This window comes from Lagopus muta, chromosome 20 (genome assembly GCF_023343835.1).
Source record: "Lagopus muta isolate bLagMut1 chromosome 20, bLagMut1 primary, whole genome shotgun sequence".
NCBI classification, from domain to species: Eukaryota; Metazoa; Chordata; class Aves; order Galliformes; family Phasianidae; genus Lagopus; species Lagopus muta.
The window spans coordinates 9,698,862-9,718,827 of record NC_064452.1 but is presented as its reverse complement, the minus strand read 5'-3'; the positions used below and the strand labels follow the sequence as shown (position 1 = coordinate 9,718,827).

Genomic DNA, 19,966 nt, shown 5'->3' with positions numbered 1-19,966 from the left:
GACCCGCAGAACCCATCGTTGCGCAGAGCTGTTCCCCCGACCTTCCCCAGAACGGGACCGCCGCCCTCCGAGGCGCAGCGGCCGCATGTCGAGGAACGGAGCGTACGGGGAGGGCAGCGCCCGGCACCCACCGTGCCGAGAGACGGGAGGCGCGCTGCCGCCCTGCGCCCGTGGCACCGCGGGGCGGCCGGGCACCATGAGCAACGTGGGGGAGGGCGTGTGGGGGGAAAAAGCGACGCTGAGAGCTGCAAGGGATGAGAAAAGCTCCTGGGCGTCCAGGAGGGTGTCTGTGTGATGTGAGCAAAAGGGCAGAGCTGTGCCCCTTGCCAACAAAACATCTGGAAGGCACGATCTGTGGTCTCCATCTTCGTTTCAAGACCAGTTGAACAAACGGCTCTCGGGCCAATGTTGGGGTGATCTTAACTGAGCCGACGCGCGGGAGTACATCTGGATGCCTCCCCGGGGTCAGGACACACGGTGGGAAACGCACCTTCCCACGATCCTCGTTCCCGTAGCTCAGCAAGAACCCACCCGGAACACCCAAACAGGAATTCCTCTTACACTGCAGAACCTCACAACCATTTTGAAAGTCAGTTGTTTTTTTTTTTTTTTCAACATTTAAGACGTTGTGAATTAATCACAGTCTGTGACTGCGTCAGCCCCGTCTGCTTTAGCACGGGGCTGCGCCAGGTGGGAGGGCTCAAAGACCCGCGTAATTCCGATGCAGAAGGAGTCCACAGCCATTTATTTTTTGGCCGATCCGATGCAGCGCGCCGTCTCTCCGGTCAGCTGCGCTCTGACGCGCGCTGAAGCGTTGGGTTCGGCTTCCCAAAACGCAGGCGGTGCTTCGAAGAGACAACGAGCATCACCGGCGGCGGGGGCGGCAGGCAGAGCCGGCGCTGTTCGCCCCGGCGCGGAGCCAACAGCCACCGCGCGGCCGCGACCGGGGCTCTCCGTCCCCACGCACCGCACTGACCCACTCCGGACCCCCATCTCCGCGCCCCTCCCCGCCCGGAGCCGCAGCACCGCAGAGCCCGCAGCGCCACCCGCCGCACAAAACGCGGGGCCGGGGGTACGCGGGAGCTCCGCTGGCGCGGCGCGGTTTGAGGTTATCGCACCCCGCGTCTTCCTCTGTTGAGTAAAACCCACTGCCGGGATCTGACGGCGGTGCGAAGCCGTCCCCCCGTCACCGAATGACTCATTTCCAGTTTTTTCCTTTTCTGTTCCATTCGCGCCGGGATCTCCAGAGGCTGCCGCTTCGCATCCTGCGAGCCCTGCCGACTGCCCGCAGCCTTTTCTTCCGCCGAGGCTACGTCTCTGCCCTCGCCTTTTGTTTGCGACGTCTATTTACGGAGCGGCCCGCGGGGCTCCGAGCGCCTTCAGTCCCGCACGGACCGCAGCGCATCAGCAGGAGCGCCGCAGGACGCAGCCTCCCACGGAGGCCCGCGGGGCAGCCGCAGCTCCGCCGACACCGCGGCCGATACCGCAGCCCCGGCCGGTCTGCAGCAGCAGCAGCAGGCGATGATCGGAAAGCAGCTTCGTGCTGCAGGACCGGGGGCCGCTCCCCTGCCTCCGCCCCCAGCTCGCAGCACCCCGGCTCCCCCAGCTGCCCCCAGGCAGTTACCCCCGGTAACCCGTCCCCGCCAAAGCTCCCTCCCCTCCCGTTGCTTTCAAGTCCTCACGGCCACAGAGGTGCCCCCCCGTGCAGAACCCAGGGCCGCTCCTCCTCAGGGAACATCGGTGGCCCCCCATGCTGTCTGTCCCCATCTGCCACTGTGATCTGTGGTACCCGGCAGACACGTGACCCCGTTCCCCCGGCCGGGTGTCTGTGTGAGCCCTGAACGCAGCCCTGCACCAGCTGCCCATTCTGATTAGAAGATGGGTGACATCTTCCTATGTGTGCCCACATTTGGAAATGCTGTAATTTCATCTGCAAAAGGGGAAATTCAAAGAGCACTCGCTGAAGGCTTTCCCTAAAACATCCTTAGGAGCAGCAGCACTTCACTGTGCCCAGCTGAGGCTGTGAGCAGTGGGGTGGGAATCACCCATGTCCTGCTTTGAAAGAATGCCTCTTTGGTTATTGCTGGTTTTTATGTTCTAATTTTGCTCTAACGTTTCTGTAAGATCAGGGTTTTAACTATCAAAACTTGCATTACTGTGTGCACTTCACTGCAGCTGCATAACCTTACTGTTCAGCACAGCAGCAACACGCGCTGTCAGAGGGCTCTGTCCTCTGCACTCCGTGCCACCCCAACAAAATGGACATTCTCAGACCTGCTGATTCAGACCCCATGCAGTGCTTCAGAGAGATGTGATTCAGCTGCCAGTGATAAGCACACGGAAATAGTCCAACAGAAATTAATTATTGTTTGTGCACTGGCAATAAACATACAGGGCTACAACACGAGCCATGAAACCCAGGTAGAAGGCTGAGCAGACTGAGCAGCTCTGTGCCATGAGCACCCCTCATCCCAGGCACAGCGTGGGTCAGTCCCTTTGGATTGTACTGCATCCCCAGGGACCACAGAAGGCTCAGTTCTGCTGCTCCAGAGCTCAGCATTCATATCCATCATGCCTTATCTGCCACGTCACATCGCCCAGCACGACTGGAGAGCTGACTCATTCACGAGACATCACCCAGTGCCAGGCCAAGAACACTGCTGTGCTAACAGGCCGTGCTTCCTCATCCAGGCTGGCAGCTCTTCTGCTGAAAAGGAGGGGTAGCAGGTGAGGTAGGCAAGCAAAGTCCTCTTTTGTGGCAGCATCCATGGTCAAGTTCACCCCTCGACCCCAAGCCCATGTGCTGCACCTCCTCCTCGACAGCCATCCCCTGCTAGGGAGGAACATGGGGAACAAGAGGAGGAAACCAGTTCCTATTTGTGTCCTGCCTGTGAATTCTGGCTTTTCAGATGTACTCAGCCCTGCGTGAGCTCAGCCTGAGATTTTTCTTCCTATCACTGTTGGTCTGCAGGTAATCTCACTCCTGTGAACATGAGTCAGGAACAAAAACAGGGGAATAAAAAAGGTTGAGAAAAGAAGAAGAAAATGGGTAAAAACTGGGTAAACATTGCAGTGTATTGCAGAGCTGGAGCAATGAGCCACAGCTCAGATGAAGAGCTTAACAGTTCAAAGTTCAGCTGCTGTGCAAACGTTACAATCCGTTCTCATCTGCAAAACATCCAACCCAGCTCTTCTACGAACTAAAAAGAATATCTGTTTTCAGTTATATTCCCAAAGTCCTTCTGCTCATCTTTGCAGATAGAAGAGCCAGAAATTCCACAGACACAAAGAAATACAGAACGCAACCCTTTCCTCCAGTCTGGACTCCGTCACACGTCACTTCCTTGCTTTGGTTTCCATGTGATGAGGACCCTCTCTTTCTCAAGGAACGAACCAGTCTTAAATCACAGGTGGTCAGATTTTACTGAAAAATGACCTAGAGCTACAGATGCTCTATCATTAAGTTAACTACTCATTTAATTAAATCTCAAACAACATTCGTATGACCTTCAACATCACTCTCTTCTTTAAGAAGTAAATCTATCAAGTCAAGTAGATTTGAAATTCTTCTGATCATTTACAATTCAGTATTCAAAAGGCTCACAGGTCTCATGTAAGTATTTCAGTCTGCTCAGCAGAAACATGAACAACTGGCTCTATCATTAGGGCCTGGTAACAAAATGCCTCGAAACAACAGCATACCTGTGGAAACACAACAACTCTCAGAACAGATGGGCTACAGACTGCTGCCCACGTCCAGAGAGCTGCAAAGGAAGGGCTGCAAAGACCTTCAGGGCAGGGCGCTGGGAGGTCCGTCAGAGAGGTGTGGGCTGCCCAGCCGTGGAGCAGAGGCTGTCAGTTTGTCTGTCTGTCAGTCTGGGTTCCTGTGGCTGCTGCACGCTGGAGGCAGAGGTGCTGATGAGGTCCTGGGGGAGGCTCTCACGGGCATCCTGCATCCGACGCCGAGCCCGCTGGAAAGCCTCTGCAGCACAGCAAATGACAGCAAGTCAGAATGCATCAGACAGCCACAGGGAAGTGGAAGGACAACTCTGCCCAGTGCACAGCAGCTATCGGGAATCTCGCTAAGTCTCTCTAAGTACCACCTGCCTGCTGCTGCTCTCTTAACTTCCAAGCGCTGTCTTTGCTGTGTGCATAACGGACCAGGGATCGACCCCGTGCACCGCAGCCACAAGCTGTGTTCGGTGCCAGACCAGGCAGCCCAGCCCAGGCTTTGCCCTCTTGGAGTGAGTATCCCTCCTGCCTGCTCAGCGCTGACACCTCCTCAAATTTCCAGCGATGTCAGATCAGAACATTAAACTTCGGCTTTAACTCAGAGAGAGCTCGCAGTGGGGGATAATTCCACTGCCAGCAATGGAATCTCCTGAAATATCCTGACCACCCCATAAAAAAGGAGGTAAAGAGAGCCAAAGGCCCCCCACAAAAAGGAAGACTGAAGGCCCTACCCAAAACATTGTAGACAGAGCTCTGCTGGCTGAAGCCTCCAAGCCGGTCCAGAACACTATGCATGCGATGCCTCAAGGCATTGGATTCCAGAAAGGCTCTGCACAAAAGTACAGCTCGAGGTCAGGGCTGCAAGAACACAGCACACGAGACAGAGCTTGTGCTCATGGTGCTGCACTCACTTGGACTGCTGCAGGCAGTAAAGCCGGAACGTGACATTCCCTGTTGTCTCTGTGCGAAAACCAAAGCGGCTCAGATGCTTTCCCTGCAGAAACAGAACAAGTTCGAGTACCTACAGCCTGTAACCTATTACAGCAGGCTGGCCCCGCAGAAATAAGTGTGCCCCACCAGGACAAGCACTCCTGCAGGCACAGAATCACTCCTTGCCCTGCTTCAAACAGAAACTGACGTCAGAGAAACAGGCAGACAGTTTCAGGCTGTGCTGAGGGCAGAACCCCTGGGAAGGTGACAGTGCAGTGCTGGGGGAAGGGCTCAACCTTGAGCACTGTGTTTGGCTTGGGTGCCACAACAGGAGAAAGACATCAACCTATTAAAGAGATTCCAAAGGAGGACAACAAAGATGGTGAGGAGTGAGGAGCCTAAGAGGCTTGTTGGGCACGGAACATGCTGCTGAAGTTGGAGCTGCTGGAGATGGGAGCACATAAACAGGAAGGGAGACGGCTGTTTGTGAGGGTAGATGGTGATAGGAAAAGGGAGAATGGTCTTAAACTGAGACAGGGGAGGTTTACATTGGATATTAGGGGGAAGTCTTTCACCCAGAGGGTGGTGAGGCACTGGAACAGGCTGCCCAAGGAGGCTGTGGATGCCCCATCCCTGCAGGCATTCAAGGCCAGGCTGGATGTGGCTCTGGGCAGCCTGGGCTGCAGGTTGGCGACCTGCACACAGCAGGGGTTGGAACTGGATGAGCGCTGTGCTCCTTTTGAACCCAGGCCATTCTGTGAATCTGTTATTCTATGATTCTATGAGTTGGAGAAGTGTCTGGACACAGGACGTGCACTTCAGCTGTGTGTTGTCCTGTGTAGAGCCCAGAGCTGGACTTAATCCTTTGGACCCCTTCCAACTTGGGATAATCTATGATTCTATGATTCCAAGAGCATAATCCACCATTTCCCAGCAAGAGCAACATCCCATACCTAAGCCTACCTTGAAGGCTGTTGGTATCCTGGCGTAGGTCATGTCTTCCAGCTCAGGAGACCCACCAATGAAAAATCTCCTCATCTCAGCAACTGCACCCAGCTCTGCAGGGCGCCAGGTAGGGATGGTGAGCATGTGGAGACCTGAGACAAAAGAACGGGACAATTTAGCAGTACTGACCAACAATCATGGAGGACATCACGGTGTATGGATACCTGCTGATGAATGCCTACTGATTCCCAGGGCTTTCCAATGAGCAAGCCCCAGCCAGCACTGCCACTATCCCCTTCACTACATGATGATGTCAGACTAGTTGTGAGCCTGGGATTTCATGTGGGACAGGAGGGGCTACTGCTATTGTGAAGATGGACATGCAGCGCTTTATCACACACAGTTCTCCAACAGAACCACTGGCAGAGCAAGTACAGCACAACACAATGCTTCTCAACATGGCAGAAGGTGCAGGACACATCACAGCACTCCCTGCTGCTTCGCAGACGGCAAGCTGTTCACTTCAAAATGCAAAGCCTCCCAGAACTCGGTGCAGCTGTTCCTGAGAGCCACTGAACTCCCATTTCCCTACACACTTAACATGCTGCCCCAAAGACGCCTGCTTTTTTTACCTGGAGATGCTGGCAGCACCAAAGAACCATATCCTTCAACACGATACCTCTGCCAGAAATCCAGGGACAGAACCTCAAAGTAGAGAACGGGCCACTGAGGGAGACAGTCTGCAAGGAAAGGGTGCAGATTACAATTTTTGAATGGTGAAGAGGGAGACTATCAGAGAGACAAAACATTCCTGAACGCTTAAACTCCATCACCAAGGAGTCCTTTCTCTACTTCCCCCAAAATGACAAACCTAGATGGATCCACGATTATTTTTTCATGTAAAAGATGAACCCTCAGACTTGAGGATGAAAACACATTGCTAAAATGCTAAAAAATTGGGAAAAAATCTTTGTTTTGTTGAGTCTCTGAGAATCATCAAACTGATTTCTCAGTTGTCTTTGGGCAGTTATGACAATATTCACAAACAACTGATGAAAAAACCAGGAGCCTTTTTATTTCTGATCTTTCTCATCACTGCTGGGGACTATTAACTTGGACTATTAACTGGGATTGTCTTACAGGCCTCCAAGCGTTTATTTTCTCCACAGTGAAACAAACCCATCATATTTATTCTAGGCAGGAAGTTTGTTAGTGTTGGTTTGATGCACATGTTAGATTCTAGTGGCAAGACATTCTGCAAAGCTGCCCAGAGCGACTGCAAACCAAAGAGCAGCAGGGCTGGCGAAGACTGAGCAGCAGCAGCAAGGCAGCGAAGCAGTAGGAAAAGGAAGCAGAGGAGCCCTGCTGAAAATAGAGCAGGAAATTTCCAAGTGACAAGGACTGTACAAAGATTATACAGGTCACTGAGTGCGTCTACAAACATCAGACTCAGCACAGAGCTTTAGCTATGTACAAAAATGTGCCTGTTTCCTCCACTGCAGAAAGCCACCCCTGTGTGCAGTACGACAGAACGGCAGTGCAGACCAACACACCAGGCATTCTGAGACACACAGACTAAGATCCACGTCGTTCTGCACACAGATGGAGCTGACTGTAAGCTGGAAGCAAAGCAGTGTCAATGAATACATGGAAACAGAACGCAGGGCTTAAAATGGCATGTGTGCAGAGGCTGTGTGGTGATGGGGAGCATGTCATTGAATGAACATTTCCCTGAAGTGGTCACAGCACCACCAAAGTTCAGGAAGAATTTGGACAACGCTTTTAGAACGATGGTTTGACTTCCGTGTGGTCCTGTGTGGAGTCAGAGGTTGGAGCTGGTGATCCTTATGGGCCCCTTCCAACCAGCAATGTTCTACGACTCCCCAATTCCCTTGTTTACTCCTGTCCTTTCTCCTTGGCAACGGAGCAGCAACATATTGAGTGGCACGATGCAATCAAGAGAAGTCAGTTTCATATCACAGAGAAACAAGGAGACACGCCTTCTGATTCGTCCTCTTGGGTAAAAAACATCTCCAAAGTGAAGGGGTAGCAGAAGTACGCCACGTTATCCTGGGGAAGGAACAGCACAGAGGTCAGATTCCTTGTCAAGAGAGTTCATCACTGGTACTGCAGGGGCACAGACTGCAGGGAGAAAAAGATAAAAGGCAGAAGTAATGACGTCCAAAGGACCTGCATGCACTCTCACTGCCATGTTAATAGAACAGGCTGCTAAAAAGAACGGAAAAGGAGAAAGAGTAACACACTTCAAAAGACAATTCAGCTATTTGCATAGCTACTACACACCACCTCGGTCTTTACAGAACACCTCAAACAACATTCCTACTGAAAAACTGCATGACAATGAATATTATAGCATCCAAATTAGAGCACATAAACAACACCAGAAAGTTGATAGCATTCAAAAGTGGCTGCATCCGAGAGCAGAGCTGGAGCAACTGAACTACCCAGACAGGAGGAGGGAAACATTCTGAGAAATCAGCTCAGAGACTCTGTGCACTCCATTCCCAGGCAAGCCAGAACAATGCTTCATTAACTCTGAGCATTAAAGCACACAAAAATCAAAGATCCAAAAGCAATCAGACAGCAGGAAGAAAAAAAATGAGAAACTGCTTTTACAGAAACTGCTCTGAATTTTAATTTGAACACAGCAACACTGTGTAAGATGTCAAGTACCACCAGAATGAGGCAGATTCCTCATATGCTCTGCTCTTGTAAGGAGCTGTCGTGAGGATAAATCCATAGCTCATTACACGTTTCACCTCAGAGAATGTCTGTTCCAACTCTGCTCTGCAGGTTTTAAAGTGTCCTTACCCAGCCCACTGTCTTGGTGGCACAGGTCTGAGTCACTCCTGACAGCTGCTGAAATGCGGGGCTTGACCAGTCTGGGAGGAGAGAACATGAGCACAGTGGTGAATGCTCTGGGTGGAGGAAGGACTCGTGTACCAGAGCTGCCTGAAGGACAAAGCCAGACCCAGATGTTCACCACACTGAATTTCCCTACGTGTACTCTGCTCCATCTTGCTCCAGGCAATGACTGCTCCCAGATCACCCTGGAACTGACAACACCAACTCCACCTTACCATGAGACTACCACCTTATCTAAAGGTACCTATCAGCACAGGCAGTATCAAACATCAGGGCATAACCGGAGGGAAGCCAGGGCCATTGCTTCAGGGGGGTTAAAAAGAAAGCAAGATGTACACGTTAGTGCTGGGAAGGTGACCAGCCAAAAGAGCACCAAACGTGAACACACAGTGGTGGGCACTGAAATCAGATAAGGCCATTGCTGAGACAAAGAAAAAGGATGGATCTTCTCTACAGCACCAGGAATGAACCTGCAGTAATTTGCCAGACAGCATCATCACTGGCTGAAAAGCCCATGGATCAAACCCAGCCCAATTTGAAAGGGACACAGAGGGAAGATGCTGATGTTCCCCAGCATGTCTGTGTCCTTCAAACCACTGAGTTCTGCACTTCAGTTCTGAAGATCCCTGATTAGATCCCAGCCCCTACATTAACTTTTATCAACTTTTAGCAAAGCTGATCTGATGGATAAGCCAAAGCATGCTTCACTCCTTACATCGTTGTGACATGGCTAGAACCACGAATACTCACGTTTAGGCAGCTCCAGAAAGAAATGAACATAAAGGTTGTCATACTCATAGCCTTGAGCTGAAACTGAGAAAAGAAAATGAATTTCAGCCACTCACTTCCAAATAAACTCCTCCAGAATTCACTGAAGACAGCTGAGAGAGGCAGCACAAAGCACTGGGGAAAAAGTTACTGCTGGAAGCTGGGAAAGGCCAGGGTCCTTAAAGTAACAGATGTGGCCCTCAGAGATTATTCTTTCTCAAGTCTAGCCCTCCCCCATAAAACTGACAAGACTAGGGAGGTTACATACTTAACTGCTCTCTTTTTAATCATGTCTATTAATTGCCCAAACCGCTGCCCTTTATTCACGTCTGTACGTCTGCACAGCACAGCTGCAGCATTTGTAACCCCTAACCTGCAACTGCCACACAACAGATTTGTCTGCAAGAGCAGGGGAAAAGAGGGAAACAGCAAAGGTTTCTAGAGAAACACCTACTGTGGACCAGGACACGAACCAGAAATCTCTGGACCCTTCACAGCTTCAGCTGCCCAGCAGGCAGATTTGCCCCCAGTTACAGCTCACAGTGAGACTCACCTACTTCTCCGTTCACAAAAAGCCGCAGCGTGCCAGGAAGTGTCTGTAAGAACAAGCAGGTGAAGGAGAGAAAGGGCTCAGGGACCACTGCTGGAACTTCACACAGTCCTTGCAAGGTCTCACGTGGATACTTCACAAATACTTGTACTTGAGTGTTTCAGCTCGCTTGTCAGGGAGGAGCCATCACTTCCCATGTTGTCCTGACATCCCTCCCAGAAGTGACAGCTCTTCCCAGACAGAGGCTCCCCCCAAAGACTAAATTCCCATTCTGCAGGAGTTCACTGCTCTGTAAATCAGTTTTTGATAGACTTCAAGATGGATGTAAAATGTAGTGAGAAGTCAACTGCAGGAACCACGAAATCACAGTCCTGCTTCTTCTGCAGTGTTACACAAGTGTTGCCATTTTGGCAAGCAAGACTTTTTTGCTAAAAAAAAATTGCAGTCCAGATAACTTAGTGAGCAGGAAACTGCATCAGTTTGAGGGACGGGGAGAGCTGTTTATATGAACAAATTGATACACAGATGCACATGACATTCAAGAATTTAACAGCAACCTCTACCCTGAATACATAAACCATCTTTACAGTCTAAGGTCTTCAGCAATGCATGCAGTGCTCAGTATGCTGCAAGCCTCACGGATGCATATGACCTCTGCAGGCCCCAATATCCCTTGAAATCAGTACCTTTCTGCCCAATTTTCAGCAGGAGGCCACAAAGTAAAAGCTGCCTGTGCACCGCAGGAACAAGGACATCTTTGAGACTGGGGTACAACCGGCAGCCACACTGACCAGGAGAGCACCACATCCCTGCTGAGCACTGCTGGGACTCACCATCTCAAATTCTGAGCCTACCAGGCTGCTGAGGTACTCCCTGTGCCGACTGTACAGCTGAAAACACAGAACAGGATAAGAAAAAGGGTATTTGGGGTTATATGCTATTACTTAGTTGTATAACCAAGATGTTATAATCACAATACAATTGTGTATAATCAATAGATATCAAGATGTTATAATTGCAATATAATCAAAAGAGTAAGGCAAAGCAAACAAGGATCACAAAAGAGAATAAGTAGAAGAGCTTACCCTTGGGTTGAGCTCACTAGAAGATACCAAAGAGGAGGATCTCCAGAAGAGATCCTTCCCCTCTGGTAGCCAGCTCTTAAATAGGTCCAGGAGGGCTGGAGCCTGGCTCCACCCCTTCCGGCAGCACGGGTGAATTGCCTTCACCTGTGCTCCTCTGGCTGACTCATGGCTCACCTCAGGTGATCAATCAGAGGTTCAGGCCGTGACTCAGCAGTTCCCATACACTTAGTGCAAAAAATCGTAACTTAAAAGCTAGTTAAACTGTTCGTGGACTTTTCTAACAGGTTTTTTGTTGTTACAGCAGATATAGAGACATAAGAATCAAACAAAATAAAACATGCTAACTGCATAACATGAAACCAGCTTCAGAAAAGACCTCACCAAGCCAAATCCACCACAAAAAGAAGCTGCAATCAGCAAATTTCAAAAAACACAATGGGAGATCAGTGCAGGTAAATTAGGATTCCCTTGCTGACCACAAAAACAACAGGTAAGCTTACAAATTTAACACTAAAACACAAGGCACAAAGTGAGATCCAAACAGCTGAAGCCATTATAGGTAACAAGAGATCATTTGATGAGTACACAGCAGCAAGAGGAAGATGAAGGAAAGGGTTTGCCCACTGCTCCAAAGGAAAGGAAAACCTTAGGCAGGGCACTCTAGAAAGGCGTGAGTTTGGGTGGTTTCTTGCATCAACTCTGACTACATCCATCAGCTGCAGCCAGTGGCCAACACAACCAAGAGCAGCAGCAGACGGACACGGCCATCTGCCCAGAGTAAGAAACAGAGCAGCGACAGAACTCTGGAGTTCTGAAATCACTGGGCACGGTGAAACTCACCGCCAGCAACATTCATTCTGCCACTCTTTGGTGTCTGCAGCACTAACAATTACGTGCTATGTGAGAGGCTGAGATCCCTCTGTCAAATCTGGACTGGTTAATGTCGTCAGTGCAGAGCAGTTCTTACATCTCTGAGCACACGCTGCTCGCGCTCCTCCTCCTCCTGCTGCACCTGCACAGAAGCATTCTCAATGGTGTATTTCCACAACTCACGCTTCTGTCCGCCCAGCTCAATCCTGCAGAACCCAAACCACATGGAGAAAAACTGCATTACACAAGAAACAGCCCGAGCACCAACATCAGCTGTGCCTCCTGAGGCAGCAATCCCTCCAGCAAGGCCTGTGTGGCAGCACAAGGGCACTAACGGCCCTCTCCTCACTGCTAAGTGCCTGCCAGCATCAGTGACTCAAAAAGAGACTCCGTTTTGTGCGGTGCACACACAGCCTGCACCCCCAGGGCCAGGCTCCAGAGCCCAACACATCACATGCACAGTGACACCAGAATGAAACAGCCTTAGACAGCCTTAGGAACAAATCTCAATAATATGCTTCAATTTCAGCGCTGAGCCACCCTGCTGATCAAGAGACAGCAGTTTCAGCCCCATGAGCAGCACCAGCCCTGCCCCACTCACCAGTAGGCTCCTCTGCTGCCAGTAAAGTCAGGTTTCACTGTGATCACCCCATTGCCATCCACCTTGATTGTACAAAGAACGTGTTCGTATTCCCTCTGACCAAGCCTAATGGAAGACATCAAGAAGCACAAAGGAAGTCTCAACAGAGCACACGCTTACTTGCTCTGGAACAGCAGAGCTGTGAAGGGACACGGGGGCACAGAAAGGCACAAATACACCCATACTTCCCTACATTAGTTTAAAAAACCTTTTGGAGGGACACATTCAGTACCCCCCAGTGAGGTAAACACCAGAGAAAAGGCAGCTGGAGTTGCACTTGGAATTTCCTCAACTAAAGAGAGAAGTGGGAGATGGGTTTGCTTCTGGGAAATTAGGATCACTTCAGGATTTTACTTACTTCCCATAAGGTCCCAAGTCCCCCATGATGTACATAGTCTGAACAGGAGTGTTAATCACATGATTGTTCTTTATAAATTCTTCTGAGGGCTCCCAGGTGATGATCTTTGACTTGAGAGAACTCGCTTCCCTGTCAGTAACAGAAGAGCACAACTCTGGCTCAGCAGAGCTCAGGCCAGCAGCCTGGCACAGCCCCCCCAGCGAGGAGTCAAACTGCCAGATTCTGAATCCAGCACAGCTCAAGGCAACAGCTGCACAGAACAGGCTGCCCTGCAGCGGGACACAGGGAAACCTGCTTCAAGTTCTGAGCCTGAGCATGAACTCACAGTGGCTTACGGTCCTGTCTTCTCCTCCTCACATTGGCCATCCTCTCTGCCAGATATGATGGCATCTCACAGTCTGAGTCAGTTACCTTCTGGCAGTGCTGGAAGAGAGAAACAGAATACAACTAGCTTAATTACAACAGGACTTTTCTCTCAAATGCAACTCTGCCCCTGGAAGTCAGAATAAGTATTTATACATGCAAGTGTAAGGAAAAGCTGCTTAAAGACTGCAGATTTCCTTCACTGCTCTTGTGGCAAAGCACAGCTGAGCTCCACCCAGCAGGTTACCTATAACTGTCATCTTCCCCTCACTATTTTACCAACCAGTCTTTGTAGCACGAAAATCTGTTAACTTTGTTGGTATGTGCATATATATATATAGTAGTTTACATTTTATGTTTATAAGTGGAATTTTACTAGATTTTGCTAGTTCAAACAGCATGCAAACTAAAAGATGCTTGCTGATCACAAGGACCAGAAAGACAGCCCAACCCGTGGGATAAAGACCTTGCTGCTCTGCCACTTCAATGAACAAAGCAGACTTGCAGACAGCTAAGATCCTAGAATCCCAGCCCCTCTGACATGTCCTTGACAGCCTGTGGTGTCCAATGTCTGGCATCACTGTCTGACCTGGGTGTCCTGGTGGACGACAGGTTGGCCATGAGCCAGCAGCGTGCCCTTGTGGCCAAAAAGGCCAATGGCTTACTGGGGTGCATTAAAAAGAGCGTGGCCAAAGGAGGTGATCCTCCCCCTCTACTTTGCCCTGGTAAGACCTCATCTGGAGCACTGAGTCCAGTTCTGGGCTCCCCAGTACAAAAAAGACAGGGATCTCTTGGAAAGAGTCCAGCAGAGGGCCACGAAGATGGTGAAGGGCCTGGAGCATCTCTGCTATGAGGAAAGGCTGAGTGAACTGGGTCTGTTCAGCCTTGAGAAAAGGAGACTGAGAGGGGACCTGATCCAGGTCTATAAATATCTAAGGTGTGGGGGGCAGAATGGCGAGGCCGGACTCTTTTCAGTGGTGAGTGGAGACAGGACAAGGGGAAACGGCTGGAAACTGCAGCATAGGAAGTTCTGCACCAATGTGCGCAAGAACTTCTTTACAGTGAGGTGACGGAGCACTGGAACAGGCTGCCCAGGGAGGTGGTGGAGTCTCCTTCTCTGGAGATGTTCAAGACCTGCCTGGATGCTGACCTGTGCGACCTGCTGTAGGGAACCTGCTTTGGCAGGGGGTTGGACTCGATGATCTCAGGAGGTCCCTTCCAACCCCTACAATTCTGTGATTCTGTGATCACAACTAAGAGGCTGACTCCAAGAGTCACTGCAGTGATAAATCGAAAGCTGCTTTGTTAGGTTTCACTCAGCAATATTATGAATTAGAGATGAGATAACCACATGTAACTACGTATCTGAAAGTGCAGAAAACCTGTAAGCAAGTCTGCTCAGGGTTCCAACTGAATCTGGTGCCCTGTGACTACAATCAGTGTCCAGAATTCTCACTTCGGTCAGCGATGTGCCAGCTGAGAATTTCTGTAACAACACAACTCTGCAGAGCCAAGTGCCTCCATGCTGTCCCTGCCCACCGCTCTGAAGTGTGAAGACCTCATCCTGTCTGGGACACCGAGCAAAGCTGCCCTGCAGAAGCAGTACGTTCTCCTGCTCTCGGGATACCTGGCACACTGTGCCACGGCCACAAAACAACAAACATCCCCCTGCGGTGAGCCTGGTGCTGCTGTGTGGACTCTGCAGAGCTACCAGCCGTACCTCCTCCAGGTTGGTGAATCGGTCGTGATCGGTGTAGGTGAAGATGCGGCGGTTCTTCCGACCTCCGGCCTTCTCCAGCTTCAGGATCTCTTCGTGGTACTGCCGGTCCAGGGGAGTCTGGCAGGCGGATTCATTCTGGTACAGATCCACCTCAAACTGAAAGCATCACAGAGGAGTCAATTCCAGCCATTTCTTCGAGACGGGCAGAGCCCAGAGGTTCACGGAGCCAGCACAGGCTCTGTCCGCACACACGGGGCGTCGGTCACGCAGACACTCGGGGGCCGGGCGCGGTTTTGGAAACGCGATCAGAGAAAAGCAGCGAGGGGACGGGAAGCGGCCCGAGGGGCCGCACAGCCCGGGAAGGGCGGCCGCGGGGAGCCGGCACGGCCCGCAAAGGGCACCCACCTGGCTGAAGAGCTTCTGCTGCCAGCCCACCTCGGCCCGCTCCTCCTCGGCCGGGGGCCTCCCGGCAGCTCCGTGCGCGGTGCGGGCGCGCAGCTCCGGCAGCTCGGGGCCGCCGCTCGGGGACGGCGCGGCCTGAGGCGGGAAGGGCCCGGCGGCCGTCACCCGTTGGATGCCGACCCTGCGGGGAAGGAGGGAGGGATCGTGAGACGGAGCGCGGCCCGGAGCCGGAGCCGGGCGGGCCGGGCGCTCACCGCAGCCGCAGGTTGCGCACGGGGTCCCGGGAGCGGTACAGCCCGCCGCCCGCCTCCGCGCTCCACAGCGGCTCCGCCATTCCGTCGCCTGGGACGTGGGGCGGCGGCAGCGCCCTCTGGCGGCCGCGGGGAGCCGAGCATTGCGAGCGGTGCGAGATTGCGGGCACTGCGGGCATTGCGGGTACTGCGGGCATTGCGGGCATTGCAGGCACGGCGGACATTACGGGCATTGCGGGATTGCGGGCATTGCGGGCAATGCGGACCGCGCCGCCTCCACAGCTTCGGACCGGCTGCCACGGTGCGGAGAGCCGCGCTGACGGCGTTGGCGTGTCTGGCAACGGTAGGTTGTGGAAGTACGGAGCTGGCAGGGTGCGGCAACGGTAGGTTGTGGAAGTACGGAGAAAACGCGGCCACTCCACTCCTTTAGTGCAAAAAACGAAGTGCCGCGATGCCCGAAGTTCTGCTGCAGAGGGGTTGGGCTTCTGGGATTGCAGCGGATTCAGAAACACAACCGAATCTCTCACAATCGCTGATGCTCCGCGTGCTGCACGCGGCTCAGCTCCCAGGAGAGCTAAAACTGCCCTAATATATAAATAGCACTCTAATTAAAGGAACCTCCCTGGAAAAAGGCAGGGAAGCAGTGGCAGCAGCGTCTTTCCTAACTCAGCCACCTTTATAGAAGCTGAACGACGATGTTGAGAATGGGAAAGGGGACTTTCATCTCGAGTCCGACCAGTTAAGCAAGATGAGGAAAACATGCCAGGAGCAGCCTGTGCCAATAGGGGCTCATCTGACCCGCTGGGAGCGACCCTGAGGGGGGCGTCTCCCTTAGGATTGGTTGCAGAAAAACCCGCTGTTAGAAAATGCTGTGCATCCCTAGCAGGAGCTGCAGAGCGCGTTTGACCGAAAGGGAGCGTGAGTGGATGGATCCCCCCGCCACAGCACCGCCTCTGCGTGGCAGTGAGGGGAAAATGTTGCGTTCTGCCCGGCAAACTGGTTGTATTGGAATGTTTAAATCCTGTGGGGGGTGTTGCATATCAATGCGTTCCCAGTGCCACTGGTGTTCTGCATGGTCACACGCTCTTCAGATGTTCCCGTGTATTTTTATTATGTGGTCACCTGGCAACGAATGAGCACATCTAGCCTCCTTCAGCGACCCTTCCTTCACTTCATCAGGGTTTGCGTTTCTGCGGCAGGATCCCCGTTAGGGGTGCACTGAACGGTCCTTCCACATTATGCACCACTTTGTTCAGCTCTCCCTGAGTTCTGGATGAATGCAGCCACAGCCAGTGCTGTGCTGAGCGGACCAGGAGAGGTGCAGAAGACCCAGAAAACACTTCTGTGATTCCAAACCATCTCCTAGCCAGTGCTGGTTGTCTTCAGGATAAACCTGAGCTACATCAAACTGTGCTCAGTCTGTGGAAATTAGCACGGGGTTCACACACTGTGTGTGTGACAGAGCTCAGCTCACTGGGGTTTTCACACCAATCCCTTCTGTTTTCAGCATTTACTCCTTTCTCGAGATGGCCATGTTGTGTCTGCGTGCCAAGCTAGGTCCATGGCAAACAGCTGTGAGGTCAGCAGGGCTCAAGTGGTGTGGCCAGAGAGTGAAATGGAAAATGGCTGGGTTAGGGTTAGGGGTGAAACTTGGAGGTTGTGGTCAGAGTTAGGGTTAGGAGTTGGGGGTTAAGGGTGGTGTTGGGGTTAGTGTTAGGATGATTAGGGTTAGGGTTATTAGAGCTAGGGTTAAGGTTAGGGGTTAATGATCAGGGTTAGGGTTATCAGGGTTAGGACTGGGAGATGGGGTTAGGGTAAGGGCTAGGGGTTAGTGGTTAGGGTTTGGGTTAGGGTTAGGATTATTAGGGTTAGTGTTATTAGGGTTAGGGTTGAGGTCAGCCTTTAGTGATCAGTGTTCAGGTTAGAGTTAGGGTTACTAGATTTATGTTCAGGGGCTTAGGGTTATTGTTAGGAGTTAGAGGTTTGGATTAGGGGTAAGAGTTAGGGTTAGGGGTATGCATTAGGGTTAGGATTAGGGTTAGAGTTGGTTGTTAGGGGTTAGGGAGTTAGGGGTTGGGTTTGGATTAATAGGTGAGGGATTAGAGTTGGAGATAGGGGTTAGGGTTAGGGTTTAGGGTGATGGGTAAGGGTATGGGTACGGTTAGCTTTAGGGGTTAGAGTTAATGGTTAGAGTTTGGGTTGATGTTAGAATTAGGGTTATGGTTAGTGGTTAGGGTTAGTTTTTAGAATTTAGGGTTAGAATTAAGGTTAGGGATTAGGAGTTAGGTTTAGGGGTTAGGGTTATAGTTAGGGTTAGATTCAGGGGTTGATTTAGGCATTTAATTTAGCGTAGGAATTAGAGGTCAGGTTAGGGTTATTGGGAGGGTTAGGTTTAGAGGTTAGGGTTAGGGGTTAGGATTAGGGCTAGGGGTGAGGTTTAGGGTTAGGATTAGGCATAGGAGTCAGGTTTAGAGTAAGGATTAGGGCTAAGGGTGAGCCACACTAGGTATGCAGAGTGACTTTTAGTTGACACCTGAAGTGCATGAAAGCTTCAGAAAGGGGAAGCAGCAACCAGCCATTGCTGAGCACTGCGCTCACTGGGCATCAGAACTCAGAGGGCTTTTCTCAGCCTCAGGCTGATCTCTGATGAGATCTCGCTGCTCTCTGGAGAGGTTTCAGTAGGTACTGCAGTGCTGCTGATATCGTTACAGATGTTATTAGCACTGAAGGTGGAAAAGGAGAAGAAACGTTGCATCTTAACAAAGTCAGCTTCAAAAGTATTTTGCAATTCTCATTAAGAGGGATGGAAGCTCCTGGGCAATTTTGAATCTATTGGCTTCGGTTAGAGGAATACAGGCTCCCAGGAAATCTCATTTCAGTTGGTTGTGCTTCAAAGCATCCTGTCGACCCCACTCGGAGAGCTCCAAGCCATGACTGGAGGTTGAAGGCCCTTTACTATGCAGTCACCACTGGTGCCTGTGGCTGTGCTGGAGGAAAAGCCCCTTTTCTGGAGCTGCTGAGAACACGAGACTGAAGTTGGTCACTCCTGAAGATTTACAAAGCAAGGCAGAAATGAAGTTGGCACTGAAATTATTGGAGGTTTCCCCCAGATGTTATCTGGGCCTGCAGTCATCATGGGCTGCTCGGTCCCCTGCAGCAAACCAGGATTCAGAGACGTGGAAAACAACGCAGTAAATGGTGCGATTCTTAGCACTACGCAGCCTGGCAGCTGCTCTGCTCTGTCACAGGCGCTCAGGATGTCGGTCTGAAGCAGAATCACAGAATCACAGAATGGCCAGGGCTGGAAGAGACCTCAAGGATCACGAATCTCCAACCCCCTGCCACATGCAGGGCCACCGACCTCCACATTTCATACCAGCCCAGGCTGCACAGGGCCCCATCCAGCCTGGCCTTGAACACCTCCAGGGACGGGGCATCCACAGCCTCTCTGGGCAGCTGTTCCTCACCACTCTCTCTGTAAAGAACTTCCCCCTGACATCCAACCTCAATCTCCCCTCCCTCAACTAGCAGCACCCCTTCTGCATTCCCCTCCCCCAAATATTTTCCCATTATCCATAACTCCGAGATGGCTGTTCTCTAACCCACAGCTGCTGCCCCATCTGTCCATACTGAGCCTGAAAGGAGAAGTGATGAACCCCACGTGATGGTCACACAGAGGGAGCTGCACACCTTGGGCTTAGATTTATACATTCAATTTAATAAACTGGAAAATAAGAATCATTCTTTGCAATGCACAAAGACAAACCAAAGACTACCGCAAAGATACCTGTGGACATGTTGTGTTAATTAACCTAATTGAATGGACCCTCTCGCATAAGGTAAGGCTGAGGTGGGAAACCCAGGGGCTGGGGTGTGCAGACAGGCAGGGGTGCTCAGGGCGGCTCCCCCTGCGCAGCTCTTTGGGTCTGGACGGCTCCGTGTGCATCTGCCATCACACAGCTGTGCTCCGACATCTCGGCTGCATGCAGGGCTGCTCTGGGTGACCTGACAGCAGCAGCCTCTCCTGGCTTCTCAGAATGCTCAGGCACAGCTGTAGCTATGGAATAACGTCAGATTTCTGTCTCATCACGTTTAGCACAAGCACCGCACATTTTGCTACAGGACTATGGCTGTGTGTGACACCACTGGATTTAAGGGCAGCTCTCAGGGATGCAGCCTGGAGGAGCCCAGCTGCCCACGGTGAGGCCCTGCAGCCTCCACTCCCAGCCCAACCACGCCAGCAGGGTAACAGCACCAGCCCCGCGCAAGGCAAAGCCCCAAGGCCCCAGCCCACACCACGCTGGGGAGCATCAGGCCTGGCCTGGAGCAGCCCGCAGTGCTGGCACTGAGCTCAGGCTGGGAGCAGGGCACTTCTCCTCGGCTCAGCCTGGCGCTGCCCACCATCTGCTCCTAAGCCCCTACCCCAGCAGCACCTGTTGCCCGCGCACCCTGCAGTCACTGAGCAC

The 19,966-nt window shown here is 51.8% G+C and overlaps 1 protein-coding gene across 4 annotated transcripts; it reads right to left on the bottom strand.

Annotated features, from left to right (window-relative positions):
* Positions 1 to 2,346: 2,346 nt before the first annotated feature.
* On the bottom strand, positions 2,347 to 15,604 carry MKS1 (MKS transition zone complex subunit 1). 4 transcript variants are annotated; one of them, XR_007380734.1, is made up of 18 exons: positions 15,504 to 15,604; positions 15,253 to 15,430; positions 14,848 to 15,003; positions 13,090 to 13,187; positions 12,765 to 12,893; positions 12,368 to 12,472; positions 11,864 to 11,972; positions 10,645 to 10,701; positions 9,815 to 9,857; positions 9,244 to 9,306; positions 8,440 to 8,510; positions 7,608 to 7,677; positions 6,240 to 6,347; positions 5,626 to 5,759; positions 4,644 to 4,726; positions 4,464 to 4,561; positions 3,703 to 3,982; positions 2,347 to 2,704 (listed from the first exon to the last, which is right to left on the bottom strand). XR_007380734.1 is itself a non-coding variant. In XM_048966878.1 (18 exons), the coding sequence occupies exons 1-17, from the start codon at positions 15,581 to 15,583 to the stop codon at positions 3,816 to 3,818; spliced, it is 1,749 nt and encodes a 582-aa protein (XP_048822835.1). In that variant the 5' UTR covers positions 15,584 to 15,604; the 3' UTR covers positions 3,058 to 3,702; positions 3,789 to 3,815. The 4 variants fall into 4 exon arrangements, 2 of the variants coding, with proteins under 2 accessions (XP_048822835.1, XP_048822834.1); XR_007380735.1 differs by lacking the exon at positions 2,347 to 2,704 and adding an exon at positions 2,716 to 2,983; XM_048966878.1 differs by lacking the exon at positions 2,347 to 2,704 and adding an exon at positions 3,058 to 3,702 and having other exon boundaries at positions 3,789 to 3,982.
* Between the last annotated feature and the right edge of the window lie 4,362 nt (positions 15,605 to 19,966).

Excerpts from the sequence above, each read along its gene's own strand:
- MKS1 (XM_048966877.1), bottom strand. The coding sequence starts at position 15,583 with ATGGCGGAGCCGCTGTGGAGCGCGGAGGCGGGCGGCGGGCTGTACCGC. Across the intron at positions 10,702-11,863 it reads AGCAGCGTGTGCTCAGAGAT|CTGTACAGTCGGCACAGGGA; the intron begins GTAAGAACTGCT and ends CTGTGTTTTCAG. Across the intron at positions 9,307-9,814 it reads TTTTGTGAACGGAGAAGTAG|TTTCAGCTCAAGGCTATGAG; the intron begins GTGAGTCTCACT and ends TTCTTTTCTCAG.